At 40.6% G+C, this 17,500-nt stretch overlaps 1 protein-coding gene across 1 annotated transcript in view; it reads left to right on the forward strand.

Annotated features, from left to right (window-relative positions):
- The first annotated feature begins 478 nt into the window (after window positions 1-478).
- The window catches only part of LOC117945860 (doublecortin domain-containing protein 2-like), a 23,174-nt gene continuing 6,152 nt past the window's right edge, over window positions 479-17,500 (forward strand). Inside the window, exons 1-7 of the mRNA XM_034873589.1 lie at window positions 479-1,189; window positions 2,168-2,222; window positions 6,460-6,536; window positions 6,667-6,801; window positions 7,183-7,332; window positions 8,582-8,636; window positions 9,835-10,018. Of these exons, the coding sequence (XP_034729480.1) occupies window positions 903-1,189; window positions 2,168-2,222; window positions 6,460-6,536; window positions 6,667-6,801; window positions 7,183-7,332; window positions 8,582-8,636; window positions 9,835-10,018 (943 nt within the window). The 5' untranslated portion in view covers window positions 479-902. The remainder of the gene's footprint in view (window positions 1,190-2,167; window positions 2,223-6,459; window positions 6,537-6,666; window positions 6,802-7,182; window positions 7,333-8,581; window positions 8,637-9,834; window positions 10,019-17,500) is intronic.

A 17,500-nucleotide genomic window follows, 5' to 3' on the forward strand; every position in this document is an offset into this window, starting at 1 on the left:
CACTAACAAATATAAACATTTGCTTAACTGATGAACTCGTAATGACAGGGACACATTAACTCAGGTCATTACAGTATGAACAGTTTAAGGACATATCGCTGTTGTTACGCAACACAGTTAAACAGAACAAACATGTTTTTTTGTTCCACTCTCGAGATGTAAGGTTGGGTTTTCAATTCTCTTGATGCCCAATTAACTTTCTCACATGGCTGTTGCATGGGTTTTGCATCGTCTAAGTCTAACAATTGTTTCTACTTTTTTTTCTTCTGCTCAGCGCACTTCATGAATCTTTGTTTCCTAGACTGCCAGTGCGCATTTTTATTAAATAAGCGTGCTGTTACCTATCATTTAATGATTGACACCCTGGTCATTGCGGATGTGTGGAGCTCCTGGTAAGTGGTGAGAAAACAGCCGCTCGTTCCCATGGATACGTCCCAACAAATACTCTACAGATCCCAGCATACATCCAGGGGAAACTACAGAGCCCCGTTTGGCCAAACCATCACCTGTTGCGTTGCGGTGCACGCGAAGCGAATAACTCTGCGGCGTTTCCCCTGTAACGGATTGAGATTCTGTTAAACGTATGGAGCGTTGACATAACGCCGGGTAATATCAACAGTTTGGTGCATGCGCTCATATGTTTTATTCAGTAACCTCATCTTTAACCCTGCGGTCGCCTTTCGCCCTGAACGCTTCTTTGTCCAAACAGTCCACTTCGCAGATCGGCGTGCCCCGTTTAGACCCACTCAACCCTAAACATTTGGCCAGGATGGATCAGCTCTAACGTTATTATACTATAATGGACTTTAAGCGTGTGTCTCGCAATTGGGCTCCAGCTGCTGTAAGTTTATTATAACAAGGATCTCTCTCTGTCGCGTGACAGCTTGCTTTTACGCACAACGATGGGTTCTGAGAAGCCAAACTTTCTGTCACAGCCCGTCGTGAAGAACATTTTCATGTACCGAAACGGCGACCCTTACTACGACGCTCGCCGGATTGTAATAAACCAAAAGAGGGTGTCCAACTTTGAGACTTTGCTGCGAGAGGTGACTGGTGGGATAAAAGCCCCGTTTGGAGCGGTGAGAAACATCTACACACCGAGAGGAGGCCACAAGGTGGACTGCTTGGAGAGCCTGCAGAGCGGGGAGCAGTATGTCGCTGCTGGGAGGGAGAGATTCAAAAGGATGGAGTAAGACTTACGTTTGTCAAGTTACTACTTTCACATTTTTTTACAACCTAACTAAGCCTGGAGATTTTCAGTGCGGTTACAGTTTTACATGCATACTGTGGCTGACCAGGTTTAACCCATCTACTGCAGTACTGCAGTAGACCTATTTCCTGCAGGAAGGCATGCTGGTCAGTTGTAATTATTGTTAATAATTAAAATCTTATTTGACATACACTAACTGTATCCCACAGTCAATGACAATGTGGTCAGTCAGCCATACAAAATCCCTATGCCACTGATTATCAGTCCTGTCGAGTCAGTTATGGTCTTAAAGTTAATGTGACTCAACAGTTTTGCACAGTGCTGAGTCTCAGCAGGGAAACAGATCAAGGTTCTGCTGTGGCCTAAAAATAAGTGGATTTAGACTGCAGATAATGAGATTTGTGCAGTGAGTTATTCATAGCATGAAGAGGTGACGAAGTTAAATGCAAAGGTATCCGGGGCCGTGACGTTTGTGTAGAGTCACCATGCTTCTTGATTGACATAGTTTTTTTTAATTTTTAATGCAAGATAAAGATGTGGCTAGTGTGTATGTTCTATGCTGCAGAACTGGTAGAACAGATGCACCTCTATAGTCATCATCCTGTCTTCCTTTCACTTCATACCATTCAGGTTTTGCTTCAATACCCATAGGAATTGTAGGGAAAATCAGATCTAATTAAAGAGATTCACGAATGATTCTCCAACTAACCTTTTTAAAAATGTTTTTTAATTCAGTATGCATAATGTGGGGCTACACACTGACTATTAATAACATAAGTGCTAGGCCTAGATTAATTTAAACCATGTTTTGGCAGCACAGCTAGCAGCAAAGAAAAGTTTTCTCACATTTACATTTCTAATGGCATGAAATAATATTTATTTATTGATGAGTTAAAAATACTTACCGCTGTTAAAAATCAGGGTGCTGAGTCTAACTTTACTTTGTTTTGTTTGTAGTTACCTACAGATAGGCTCGAGAAGGAAGAGGATGATGCAGACTCTCCCCATGCAGGTAAGGCCAAAGTTCTGCTAAAGTTAGCAGAAAGCACGCCTTCTTTCAAAAGGTAGTAGGTGCAAGTGGTCATTTGTGTGTTATGTCAGCCTAGAAAGACAAGTTTCTGTTGAATGCAGTAAAATGTAATAAGAAAAGTAGTGCAACAGCTCTACCGGTGTGTTCACGTGTGGGTTAGCTATAAGACTTGAACCCAGCTTAAAATGAAGATGAATTCATCCAGAATCCACATCAAATAGGAATTACCAGGGATGAACTGTGTTTTCTAGTGAATTGTTTAAGTAATACCTCCTTTTTAATGTTGGGAAGTCCCAATCTTTATCATCTTTGGCCTCACATAAACACAACCTGCAGAGATGTAACCCGTTCACAAAACTTACATTGTCCTGTCAATCATCCAAATAGCCTTGCGGTGTTGTGAATCCCCACATGACCTTGCCAGAGAAGATTTTCAGGTACCAATCCACCCACTGGTTTTTATGTTTTAGCAGTAAGAATCGATAGTAGCCTCCATTGCTGACTCGCTCACACACACTGGGGACTGGACTACATCTTAACAGTGAGCTAGTAAATGTCCATGACAGAAATCCATTAATAAGTCTTCACCAGACACAAAAACAGTGACCATACTGAACGTGTTTGAGATGTTTTCTTTTGTTCCTAATTTCCAGCTATTCAAGCTCAGTTCGTAGACACGTGAGAACCTTGATCATAGACACATTGTTTAAAATGGTTTCAGTTTATTGCATTATATTTGAGAGATTAATGAAACCCGTCACCAGCGAGGGTTTCAGTTACAGCCCTCTTACTCATTTCAAATTTACATTTGAAACTGCGACTGAATGCAAGATACATGAGGATTCACCTCTGCACTCCTGCTCCCACCCACAGTGTAAAGGTTTTAGAAAGATCACTTAAGCAAGGTGTTATGTTTAGCATTTATCTTCATTGTTCACTGTGAAGAATCACTATGTTGCGGTCTCAATGGCCATGCATTATTGATTTATGGATCATAATCATCCCTCCTTTTCAATGCATCTTTAATCACCAGCTATGAAGTCACAGGTGAAATAGCAGCTTCAAATCTAGTTCAAGGGTATATTGTTTCTGTTTTAAAAGTCAACTTCAGGTCATCTTTCCAAATGAGTTATGCTTTTCATAACAGCTTTTATTCTAGGGAAGGCAGAGATGTGTGTACTAACACCCAGTACCAAACCATATTAACCCTATCCATGTTGTTATGGTGACAACATGGCAACAAGTAAATGTGTGTCAGGTGATTCTGTACTACAAGTCTGCAGCCCATTTCTTCCTTTGACTTTAACCTTTGGCTCTGGCCACAGACAGCACTGGCCGACACAACTGTAACATGTTAATCATACAAAATGAATCAGCAACTGCGCTCTGTGGCCTTGATTTTGGTCTTATCATCCGCTATAAGCTCATTCATCACAGGTAACCTCAAGGGCTTGTTGTTGCTGCTGTGATTACGTGGCAAGCATAAGAAGAGCCAATTTAGTTTACAAGGACCCTGCTTCCCCCTCACTGCCCTACTTAACTTGCCTGATTGTGTCAATTAATGATGAGAAGTCTTAGCCGGCTGGATGGTTGGCCAGTTTGTTTCTTGTCCTTACTGATTTTGGAGAATCATAGGAAGGCTACTGCTTCAGATGCACTATTCTCTATGTGGAATATTCTTAACCCAGCTTCTGACAATAGCCCCTGCTATAAAGAAATGCTTTTTTTTGTTCATACTTGATTTTCTATTGTTCTTAAATTTCCATTTTCACTGCAATCTTCTTCTTTATTGCTCTATTTGGTTAAATGGAATTGAGAGGACCTACTTCAAGGACTCTTGCATTGCCAGCCCTATCTCCACCCCATTGTGGAGTAAGGTCTGGCTACACCCCACATACATTGTGGGATAAGAGGAAAAAATTGCTCTTGGCTGTTTTGGATTTCTTAGTTTAAACCAATCACAATCGTCTTGGCCTGCGCTAAGCTCTGGTCGCGGTGACTGTGGCTCTGCAAACTGGTCTTGGGAAGGAACTTGTTTTTTGTGGAACATTTGCTTCCCGGAAAAGAAAACACCAAAAACATTATTAAATTAAGTTAACTGTGCACCCAATACAGTATGTGAGCTATAAGGTGGACACAGGGGCGGCTGTGGCTCAGATGTAGAGCGGTTGCTCGCCAATCGGAAGGTTGGTGGTTCAATCCCCGCCCCTGCAGTCATTGTCGAAGTGTCCTTGGGCAAGACACTGAACCCCGAGTTGCCCCCGGTGCTGCGCATCGGAGTGTGAATGTGTGTGAATGTTTATCTGATGAGCAGGTGGCACCTTGTACGGCAGCCCCGGCCACAGTGTATGAATGTGTGTGAATGGTGAATGTTTCCTGTTGATGTAAAAGCGCTTTGAGCAGTTGTTAAGACTGGAAAAGCGCTATATAAATACAGCACATTTACATTATGGTTAAATGTGATTTGCTCTTACCAGTGTATCACTGTGTGAGTTTCCTCCGAAACCGTCCCTCCAAAACCAGTTAGAGAGTAACTGCCTGCCTTAATACATGATCCATATTTTCTTCAAAACTTGTTTAGCACGTGGCTTGCTAGCTTAAAGTATGTTGTATACCCTAAGCAAAGAGAGAACAGCATCACACAGAGACCTTAACCAGTTGATCCAGACTACACTTTAAGTAACCTGCTTGTTACAGTTAACAGGGATGCTGGTAGGTTAATTTAGTGTTTAGGTGAATTGAGACTGGGTCATAGTCACTTCCACCAAGATGTAGTACCTTGTTATACACTACAATCATTCATAAATTACCACTGACTTTGCTTTATAATTTAGCTGTTTCTAGCATCTGCACTCTCTAGATGGAACCGAGTGAGTGTGCGATTTTGTAAAGTGTATAAGCAGCATTGAATGTGACGTTTCTGCTTAGCACTAACACTAAAAGATGTTGCTTTTTGCCAAACGCAATGTGTACGTGGACACAGGATTTGTTTTTCTTTGTAAATAAAAATGCATTTTGTTAGTGATCTTCTGTGTTATAAGATCCTCACCATAGTATTGTATGCAGTTAGTGCCTGTGTCCTGGCCTTGCCTATGCCTTTGTTACTGGTATACTTCTGTATATGTCTCACACTTTGTTCTTATGAAGGGAGTTTTTTTTTAAATCTACCCTTGGACTTCACATCTCTGTTGCCAGGTTGCACTCACAGGCCCCAGATGACTTTTACTAAACCTCCTTCCTTACCTCTCTCTTTGTTTCTCTCTCAGAGGATCCAAATCTTAGTCGCAGAGTCCCAGTGCCTCACCAGGTGTTATGGGACAGGAACTGCATGCTCACTCTTTGCAACCTCACAACCTCAAAGGATTACAGAGAGGGCTCCGTTTTTTGCTGTCACAGAGATGAAAGACAGAATATTTAAGTGTGTACAATAGCTCTTTCTCCTTGCCGTCAGGGGTAGAAGCTTTTTATTTCACACGTTTTTTTTGTAGAAGAGCCAATATACATGGCTGTTTGTTAAGGATGGATGCTTGGGGTGCGCTGCTCAGGACTAATTGAATGGAGGGATTGTGGTAGTCTGAGTAACTTTAACCATTGTTCATGTGAAATGTCAAAGACAGCCTGATGCTTTGTTTATAGACTATTTGTGGGTGGCTGTTTGACATATCAATTCCTGTTGATAAAGTTTAAAAGGGTAAATCCTGTATTGAGTTTATACTTGTAGCTGTTATGTATCTTTGTAAGTCAATGTAAGTCGCAAGTTGGAGGCCCCCTTGCAGTGTCTCTGAGGACCCCTATCTCCGCCCTACGGGACTTACAGTTTTAGCCTTGTTGGCGGCCCTGATATGGACAGCTATATTTAGGAGCCTAAATGTTGTCCTTACCAACTAGAAATAAATATTGAACCCAGTGTAAGCATTGGTCTCTAAAGCAAAAATCCCTAAGGTTTGCACATGTCTGTTGTTCTATGTCTCCACTGGGAAACAAGCGCTATCCTTAAATCCCAGCTGGACACACTGATCTGCTAACAAGCTTTCAAAGCACGCTTAGGTTATCGGACTATATTTATATGTGTGTTTATATCGTGATAGGCATTTTTCCATGTGCTCTTGGCTTCCTTTCCCATACCAGATGTAGGCAAGCGGTGTGCCAGGTAATCTTTAATGATCTTTGAGCAGCTGTATGTTTGACATATTATACTCTTTGTATCTGTCTTTTCCAGGCCAGACCACTGCCACCGAATCGAATCATCGTGTCTGCTCGATTCCTGAAACCTATCAAGGAGCCGTGCACAATATTGTACGTTCAATTTGCCCTGCTTCACATGAGCCTAATCATGCTGTTTTGATTTTCTCAGAGGGATATATTCAACGAGGGAAACCAGTCTGTGACAGTGTTTAATTTAACTGTGTGTTTTGTCTCTACTTAGTGTGGTAGCAAATGGCGATGTCTTGGACCCTGCCGTGAGGCTGTTGGTACACCAGAGGATGCTCGGCCAGTTTGACCGAATACTAGAGATGATCACAGAGAAGATGGGTTTGAGAGTCCTGGGGGGTGTCCGGAGGTACTGCAAAAATGCTTGCACTTCACAAATAAACAATCATTAACTCATGAACAATACTTGACAGAAGTCTCAGACCAACGTCACATGTTTTTCTATTATAACAGACAATTTCGGCAGATTTTCTAGCATTTGCTTGCAGTGCTGTATACATATGCATAATCAATTTAGAAAAACTGCTTTAAGTTATCATTGGTAACATGGACGTTTATCTTTGCTCTGGTGGTATATAAACACATTGTGTGCTTGTTAATGTTTTAACTGTCTTCATAAATGACCACTTGATGATTATGGGAGGATACTCTGTAACTCAAGGGCGCCTTGACGAACTGGTAAACACATGATGAAAACCATGGGGCTTTTGACTTTGTGTCTGCTTTCCAGTCTCTACACCTATGAAGGCCACCAGGTGACTGATGGGAATCAGCTGGAGGGCGGTCAGCTGTATGTGGCTGTGGGTAGAGAAAGGTTTAAGAAGCTGCCCTACAGTGATCTTCTCTTCACCAAACCAAGAATGACAAGGAGGGTCAATGGGTAAGCCACATCTGTAAATACTTAACTCACTGTTACTCCCTGTCTTGCACTGCTGTTATGAAATGAAATACTGCGATAGATACAGTGGTGTACTGGCTGCAGCTTTCACTACACAGCAGCAGGGGTTAGTTGGGCTTGACGTACAGAGACAGCTTTTACAAAACCCTGAGTCTGTCTGGTTCCAAGTGGTATGATACTGTAATTCGTTACCTGGAGGACAATAAGCTTGTGGAGGGGACTAACAAATCAACTCCAAAACATGAAACACACCACCAGAAATGTGAAATGGTGGAAGGTTGGGCTTGGGGATTAGCAAACACACATGCTACAGAAACATCATTAAATAATTGTCACTAAATATTAGAATGTATTTAGTAAGGCATTGTTTTTTGACCTTCCCATAATAGCACAATTAGTGAGAAATATATACCATAATAGCATGTGCCATTATGGCTCTGGAATATTCTTCTTTTTGCTAACTTGCAATCACAAGTGTCCTACAATACAGATAAAGCCTTGATATTGCGCAAACTTTGTTTGAAATGATGCATGTAAGTGGATTCCACATTAAACTTGCAAATTTTACTTATGTCTTCACTCAAACATTTTTTATTGAGCAAGGTACCTGAGGTTATTCATTTATACAAACAGCATTGGCCAATGATGCACATTATTAGTATCCATCAGTACGTAGATTGTAAAAATGTAATACTATGGCTACCGGGGATGGTTCTTGGAGACCGTTCAGTTTGTGCTAGTCTGTGTTCCTGTTTGGAAACTAATTACTCCCCCAGGGCTATTATCTGCTTTCCCATCTCCTGAAACCTAAATCGCTTAGCTCCAGATATTATTTTAAGAATGGATACCTTGCTGCATGTGAATAAAAGTGTTGCCTTGCCTCTTGCAAAATTTTAAATATTTTTTACACTGTAGAAACGAGCAAAATAATAGTGAAAAGGTGTTATATCTTCTATTTCACGTACACAAAGCTACAGCTTCTTAAGCACACTATATTTATCAAGCCGCCCATATTAAATTAAGCTATGTATATTACTTATTGATCAAATATCAAACAGCCCAGTGTTACACCTCCAACTATTCATTTTCAGATGAACAGTAGTTCTATTGTGGTTTACACAAATACATGGCTAATTTCAGATGTCTTTGTTGATAAATCAGTGTTGTAAGGAAAGCACTTCATACCATGCATTTATGTTAATACAATTAATTGTGTGTGTTTTGTTTACAGCATGAAAGCTTACTCTCTACCGCCAATCTACAGATTCTCCAGGCAAAATGGAAATGTAAGAATTACAATTATTTAGCTTTGTTTTAAAGGTCCAGTGTGTAATGTGTTTAGTTGTTAATTATCAAAATCAGTGTTGCACGTTCACAAGCTTGTCCTTTTTATGAATATATACCACCACCATCAATTCCAAGTATTCATATTGACTTAATATTTTACATTTTCACTTGGATGAACTGGGGTAGACGCTCCATGTTCATGTTCCTTCCTAATACGTTAGCCGGTAAGGGACATACAGGACAAACTGCTCCGCCTTTCATGTTTTATGATTGAAGCTTGAAGGCTACCGGAGCTGTAATACGTGCTTGGAACTGCATGGCTCAAGAGAGTTGATTGCAATTTATTATCTCAACGTTAAATCTGAGAAATTCCTACACATTGGACCTTTTAAAATTGGAAATTAGCTATCCAACATTTTCATAGATGGTGTACCATACACTGCATACAAAAACCAACTTGCATAGAAATAATTAGCACCGCATTCTTGAAAATACACCAAATTGAGGAAAGTATTTGATTTTCTGTAAGATTTTATTGCTTTGAGTTAATTTAATGAAGAAGGGGTAGATGGACAAAACATCTAGCTTAGCAATCAATCTTCACATTTTAAAACGCAGCCGGGTTCATTGTTTATTTGGCCTTGTTGAAGAATCGTTAGTTAACACAATTCTCATATTTCCAGCTTTTTAAAGCTGTGGTAGGCGCTTGATTTTTGGCGTGGTTGGCCAAAAATTGCATAATAATCATTTATCATCATTTAAATGGTCTAAGAGAAAACTAGACTTCTGTTCCTCTTTGCTCTGTTTTCAAGCTTAAGAAAATCTTGCCATGATAGGAGACAGGGTCAATCACAGGTAATGTTTGAGACAAAGAGCATTCCTATTGGCTGTTCTGTATGTCTTTTCCTTGCAACAAAGAGGGCTAGCTGCAGTCTCACTTTACTTCAAATTCCTGCAATATGTTTGCCTTCTACCCACTGCAGCTGTGGGTACCACATGCTGTTCTGGATTAGGGCTGTAAAAAAACAATTACCAGCTGCTGTTTATCTCTATGGCATTTAGGGAAGGACAAGATTTCTTTACAACATATTTCGTACATTTTGTTTACATTCCAATGCTGTATATACTTTTATTGTTGGTCTTGGTATTCGTTTCCACAGTTTCTCATCAACTGAAATAGACTTGTTTTTCGTCCAGGGTACGTCTGTGGTCCGAAGCAGTGATAGTGGAGATGGAGACTCCAAGGCCTCTCCTCCAGGCCACAATGGCCACAACAAGGAGCACATATCCTCCCTTGTCAGAGAGATGTCTCAGGCCAGACTTAAGGCCCTCAGGAAGAGGAGGAGTGGACAAAGCATGGCTCCCGGCATCTCTGACAATGGTAATGCAGAAAAAAATAGAACATTATGGATAGGAGTGGAGTATGATTATAACTGAAAATTACAAACAAGCTTTGCAAGTACAATGTGGCTGTGAGTATTGTAGCTACTACAAGTGTTTTTTTTTGGTTCAGTACTATTCTAATATTCTTCAATTTATTTAGAAGTCTTTAATATTAGGATATGTATGAATCTGCGTTATATATTAATAATGCACTCACAATGATATAATAGTGGGAGAGAGTGTGTGTGTTTCTTATCAAAAAAATCATGATATCGTACTACACGGGTGTATGCTTACATGTGTGGTTGCATGTGCTTGTGCAATCAAGAGGATGATGAGGCCTGGCATAAAGACACTTCTCATAAGAATGTCACATACTAACACTACTATAAGTGCTACCTGGCCTTTTCTGTCTGAATTGTCTTCTCCCATGGATAATTTCCATTAATGTGTGCACAAACTTGGGCTTATATACAGTAAGAATAATACAATATACACATATATGATGTAATGCACGGCCTTTGAAATCTTATGTAACCTGCTGCATTCTTAAATGCCCACATAGTGGCACTGTTGCTCTGCAATAAGAAATATAGCAAGATGTATTGAAAGTGAGTCTAGCATGATGACATTACCTTCTATTACGAGAAACACATTACGCCATCTTCTGGGCTTATAATCAGTATATAACGCCCTGCAGAAACTCCAGTTCTTGCCTTTTGTGCTTATTGGCAGCTGGCCCTCATGTAAACAATGAGATGTTTTGTTGCTCTGTGACCCTAACAGAGGTTTTCCATGTACGTTATATATAACACTGTGAAAGGGAATTTAGCGAGTTTTTATTTATAACTTTTACCGTAAAAGGGATTTAGATTGTCTGCAGACTGCTGTTGACCTTATTATAACTCCTACTGCGGTATGAACCACCATTACGTCATCTTGTGGCTCATGATAAATGTTGCCTGTTTGCTCTTCTGGCAAGAGACCTGACAGCAGAAGCCCAAAGGAGCGTGGAGAATTGTGTCTGTGGTTCAGGGGAGCTGGCATTTTGCATGAAAAGAGGGATGAGGAATGTGTGTGTGTGTGTGTGTGTGTGTGTGTGTGTGTGTGTGTGTGTGTGTGTGTGCCTTTAGTCTGTGTGTGCATTTGAAACCTGTAATGCCCCCCTTAAAATCCTCTGCGCATCAGATTGTGTGGCATGTCGTATTACAGGCGGAGAATACCATGTTTCATTATTGGTCCCCTTGGGTGACATTGATCGAAGATTAAATTAACTGACAGGCAGCTCGGAAAACAAGATCAGGCATTAGAAAAGATTGTTTAAATGGCTTGGAGACCTTAATACGTCCGCATGCACCCTTCATTGTTTGACCTATGCAGTCTTTTTTTGAATGCTGTTGTGTTTGCATGAACATCTCTTTATCTGTGTGGCGTAGTAGCTAGGTGTAGTGTAGTCTCTGCACAGCACTGAGTCTTTCTCTGTGTCTCTGTCCATGGTGCTGAACAGACTTTTTGTAAAACACAGCAGGTTAAGGATTCCCACATGTTTCTTTACTCTTTTTCTTCTCCCCCAAAGGAAAAAAATACTGAAATGTTATTTGTGCATTTGGTTTCTTAAAAGCAAACAAGAAGTGAAGAAATCATAGCTGCCCATTGCTTGGCCAAAAACAAATGACTTGTGTACCCATTAGCTGCTACGTTTAATCTTGTGGTCAGGTTGGTCCAGTTTAGCTATTCAATAGGCACACAGTGTTCATACCAATTTTATTTAGTGATTTACAGCAGCACAGAGGTGTTTTTGGAGGTAACATCCCCTCGGGAAACCCTGCTCCGGCTGGGTGTGAGGTAAACGCATCCCAATCTGGTGCCAAAAGGAATGCAGCCAAAAGGTTAGCTGCCTGGCAGAGGCTGTGGAAAGAACAGAACATGAAACCTACACTTCGGCTCTCTGGTGTGCTGGAACATATGAATGAAAACAAAAGATTATTATAAAGCTGCCATGTCATTATCAATGTTATTGTGAGACGGGGAGGGAAAGAAAAAGAGATGCGCAGACTAAAAGGCTTGAAACATGCAAATAATAGGGAGAGGAATGGAAAAAAGACAAATGAGAATGAGTGACCCCGTAACTCGAGATTTTCCCTCTGTTCTGTGCTGACACTGTTGTCACAGAGAGGTTAGTGTGTGTGTGTGTGACGGTACGCCAGTCCCCATTATTCACTGTCTATCAGCTGCAGTTTCTGTCTGGTGTATTGCAAAGCTTCTGACATTCTGCTTCATTAGAGTGAGCACAGTGGTGAATGACAGCCAAGACATGGGGGGGTTCAGTGTGACAACTCATGCAGCAAAGGTCACAGAATGAATTTGAACTTACTATAACAAAGACATTTGGCTTAAAAGACTTAACCAACAAGACACATTGCCTGTCGTACGCTTCACCCAACATAGTTTATGGGAGCCCTTTCAAATTGAACACATTATTGGTCTAATTCTTCTTGTGTTCAGGTTGTTTATGACCAATCAGCAGTTATTGCTAACCTTAACATAGAAACATGATGTCCTCATCAGTGTTCTCTTTCTGAAAGGGCCTTTGTAACCACTCCGGTTAATGGCTCTCTTGAGAAAAGTCGAAAAGAGGAAAAAGTAAAATGCGAAGCAGCAGGAATGGCAAAAGAAAAATCAAATATATTACAAGGATGTAAAGAGAAGAGAGGATAAAAGAGAAGGTTAAAGACGAGGTGGAAAGGTTGAGATTGATGAAAGCAGAAGGACATTATGAGGAAAGAGAAGTGAAGAGAGAAAGAAATAGTACAGGTGGAATCGAATAGGAAGCATGATGAATAGCATGAGATGGTGGAGCACGAGCATTGTGTTGGAGGAAAAAAAGGCAGAAATATTGAAGGTTAGAGGCTTGGGTTTGGTTTGTATAATTGCCTTTCATTTGGATAATCTCTCCATTTAGAGTCATCAAAGCAGAATTTTACTTGCCTCTGCTCCTCGCTGGAGCCAAATTGCTGCTCTGCAAATCAACAAAAGAGCCTTGCACTTGAAGAAGGAGGGGCTAATAGAAAGGTATGGACATGAGGAGAGAGAGGAAAGCCAAAGCGAGAGGGAAAGCACAACAAAAGGAGAAGGGGGTCTAGTGATTATCTGGACTGTTACATGTGTTGTATATGATGTGTGTTTGTCCTTGTCAGGTCTACTCTGAACATGATTGGTATCTGCCCTCTTAAGAATTAAGAATTGGACTGAGAACTCTTCAGCATTGAAATATGACATGCAGGTGCTGCTTTAAAGCACACCATCAACATCAACAGTGTGGCTTGAGTTTAGGCAAAGATAAGCATGTTGTAATCTATTTGATTGGATCAAACAATGATTCCTGAGGCTAGTTGATGCACAGTGCAACAAATACAATAAACATAATACATTGTGTACTACCTTTGTGCTTTTATTCATAGATAGTTGCAGAGCGGCGCACATGGCTTTGATTAAATAGCGTTGGATAACACCTCTGTGCCAGGAGCTGATGATACTGTGGATATGGTCATTGACTTGTCTGTGGATTCCCTGTCAAAACACATTTTCTGGCCATTTTCATGATATCTCTATCTGAGCTGTCTTTTAAATATTATGAAAAAAGTTTATTCAATGGAGGAAAATTCCAGCTAAACAGAATCCCTGCAGGCTTTTTACATTGCAGGGCAATTGTAGCGCACAATGCTATAAATTACTTCTTTGCAATACCAGCTATATATCAAACACATTGTCATGAGTAGTTGCTATGGGGATTGTTTTGGAAGCTATTTGGTCCACACAGTCTCAGCCTGAAAAACAGCAACATGGTTCAAAAGAAATGGTTCAAAACAACTAAAAGCAGTTCCAGTTAATAGGTGATTTTACACCAGTGAGAATTTGGAGACACACACCCTAAGGCCTTGCTCCCGTGCTCTTTCACACACAAACACATACAGAGCACATTTGTATCTCAATTGTACAGTCTTATTATCTCAGTTAGGTTCATCTTGCCTTTTGTTTCACATTTGTAAGTCTGGAGAAGGTGAGTTTCAAATAATCTAGGTAATTCTGCCCAGGCTTGAATCACAATATTCAAAGACATCCACCATACACAAATCCTTATGCCATTTGCCTCATTTCATGTACAAGGCTGCATCCGTTGATGTAGCAGGAGCCAATTCAATTCACGCCATACAATGGGTTCAACATTATGTCATTTCCTGTTTTTTTTTTCTTGATGGGACTTTAATTTGAAGTCATGGAACTTTTAAGTTCTGATATTCTTTCAGAAAAAAACTAATTTCCTAAACTGAAAATTGAAATATCTTTGGTATTATTTGTAAGTTGAATGTGAGAGGAATGATGATGGCTGCTTATGTCAGTGTGTCTGTGTGTTTATGCGTGCCTTTGCACATGCAAAAGCCAGATCAACTTTCCGCCTCTGGTGTCATAAAATGTGATGCTGCCTTGGGGAATTAGTCCTGTTAGCATATGTATCTATAATTCCTGTCAAAGTGAAATAAAGTTCAAAACAGTGTTGGAAGGCAAGAGATGTGGACATAAAAAAACTGTGTCTGAAATCATGTGCCTGTGTAGAGGCTCAGCAGAGAAGGATGAGAGATGGCAACCTTTAAAGGAAGTTTTTTTTCCTTGCCAAGTTCTTAGAAAGTGTGTTTTTTGAGCACTGCGTTAAAAGTATTTATGTGTGCGTTATATGTTACTGTTTTTATCTGTACCCTCGCATGTCACATTTCAGGCAACACGGCCATCCTTCCCAATCCCCTCCTTCTTTCCTCCTCTCTTTTCATCTCATTTCATCTTCTTTTTCACAGCAGAAAATAAAAGGTTCTTCATGACCCTTTGATGCAGGATTACTGGATTAAAGTGCAGGGTAGCTGTACTAATCTGCCACATTAATCTGTTAACAAGTGTTTCAGATGTGACATACAACAGTGCAGGCGGTGGCACCTAAAGTATAGGTTTAGGGTGACGTGTGACACTTTCAATGATGCAAATTTTCTTAATTTCTGTCACTTCTAATCTGGCCTGCATTGCCCATTTTAGCATTTTTGTCAAGGTTTAGCTAGTAGACGCACATCTGGATTAGCTGTTTTAGGAGCATCTGCGGTATCAGCCTGAAACAGCTTTGACTTACAACCTAAATGGCAAGAGTAAACATTATACATGTGTGAAGATCTTGAAAATTTACATCATGAGGGTCTGTCATTTATCAGTTTTTTTTTGTCCAAATAATGTAGTTCAGGGTGCCAAGAGATATAAATGTAGAAAACTTTTACAATGACTTCTAGTTCACAGACTGCTCTGCCTGTGTAAATTTAGGTTCTAAGACATGATTATTGTTTTGAGTCTCCATTTTAGTGACCTATAGTATTTGTGCTGTGAGTTACGTTCCTCCTAATAAACATTTGATATGATAGAGACACTGGATGATAGGGTTTCAAGCAGCTGTAAGGAAATTAAGAGAGAGCAACTCCATGAATTATAAAAATAGTTAACTGAAGCCGTGACCTTTAATAAATTTTACTCTGCCTGTCTGACTGCAACATTGTAATGTCAAAGCTTTCTTCCAATTTAATGTCAAAGCTATCTAAGCACAGGGCTGCACACTTTTACTCAGATACATGTCAGAAACGAACCTTAAATGACGTTATACACTAGAAATAATTTACATTACTATTGTGAATGTCCTTTACACAATATAAGACCAGTGTAAATAATACTAGTAAATAATACAAATTTTCATTTTTATCCATCCATCCAATGAGACTACACCCATTAAGAAGACAGGAATTGTGTACCATTCCATCCCGTTCTCACTCCAAACGCGTAAAATACGGACGTTTGGGCAGCGGCTCTCCGCGTGTGAGGCATGTCATGGAACCGTAAGCCCATCCACGACCTTTTCCTAAACCTAACCGTCACGTTCCTGCGAGTCATGGAATCGTAAGCCCCACCCACCCCCTTTCCCTTAACTCAACCGTCCCGTTACCGGGGACTTTCACCCAGGAGAGCGGGGTTTGTGTCCCGCACGTGGCCTTAACCGTCCCGTTATTGCCGCGTTTCAGGGAAGCCGCTTTCTTCTTTAACTGCCCCCTTCATCCAGCAAATCATGGATCCGTAAGCCCACCAACATTCTTTCCCTTAACCCAACCGCCCCGTGATTACAAGTCACGAAACTGTAAACCCACCCACAAGCTTTTCCTTAACCAGTCCCCGCCCAAGCGTGTGTTATATGACGCTAAAGGAGACCTTTAGCAGCAAAAACAATGACAAAGGCACCTGACCAAGCGTCCGTATTTTATGAGATGGGAGTGAGAATGTGTGTACCATTCCTACCATAGGTGCAGCGGGTAATGCGCTTTAATCTTAAGTGATAAAGATCTTTGGTCAGAACCACCAGTTCACCAAACTTGTCAGTGTCCGGTGAGGAGCTACTGACAGCTACGGCGGGGTTTAGGTGTGTGTGACAGACTGGCAGTAGCAACATACTGATGGTAAATCCTGCCAGGCATTCTTTTAAAAGTGCCTCTCCTTTTGCATTCAATGACGGCGTCTCGGATGGTTCTGTGTAACAAACCATCTGGCTTGTCAGGTTAATTTTGCCTCATAAACCTCTCATTGCATTAAATAGATTGTGTGTATGCATGTGAGAGAGGGAAAAAAAACAGATGAACAAGCAAAATGTCCAGTCATCAGATCTTACTCTAAGCTGTTGGATTGTTTTTCTGTATGTCACATCTCTATAAACCAAATACCAACTGGGCCATTCTCATGGTGGCCGGTCGCTCATTAAATGTTTTAACAGGATCCTGGCCAGTGACTGGAGCACACTTGCTGAGTGGCAACATTTGATAATTACCATTCAGAGGTACTACTCATGTTGTTTTACACCCCACCATAACTCAGCCATGTGCTGAGCGGGTTAAATCAGCTGGATGAAAATAAGCATTATACTGTACTGTCTGGGGAAAAAGTGTTGTGTGAAGTGTTTTCAGGACATAAAGCTGTACGACATGTTTATTTAACACTGCAGAGCTAAGCAGAATTGGCTTGTTGAGGCCAGGCCAACACTTTGTCCATCCCTTGGTTTATAAGCATAAATACAGTGTAGTAAAACTGATTTATATAACCTCTGCCATTTAGGTATTAATTTGAAGAATAAAGAATATGCTCGTCTACAGCCAAAACAAGAAACACACCGTTGTGGTTAGAGAGGCTTGATTAAACAATCTGCTGTTATTGTACTGTGGATATTAAGTTGCACAGGGAATGCTGGGTAGTGAAATTAGGAGAATAAATACAAAAGAGGCAATGTTTCAGATTATTTTAGTTTTTTTACATTTATAATACTCTCTCTGAGCTGAAAACCCTCACTGATTTCTAGTAGTGTTTCCAGACTCTAAGCTTAATTTAGTTTCACACAGCACTGAGAAAATCCTGG

Source organism: Etheostoma cragini, chromosome 6 (genome assembly GCF_013103735.1).
Source record: "Etheostoma cragini isolate CJK2018 chromosome 6, CSU_Ecrag_1.0, whole genome shotgun sequence".
NCBI lineage: Eukaryota > Metazoa > Chordata > Actinopteri > Perciformes > Percidae > Etheostoma > Etheostoma cragini.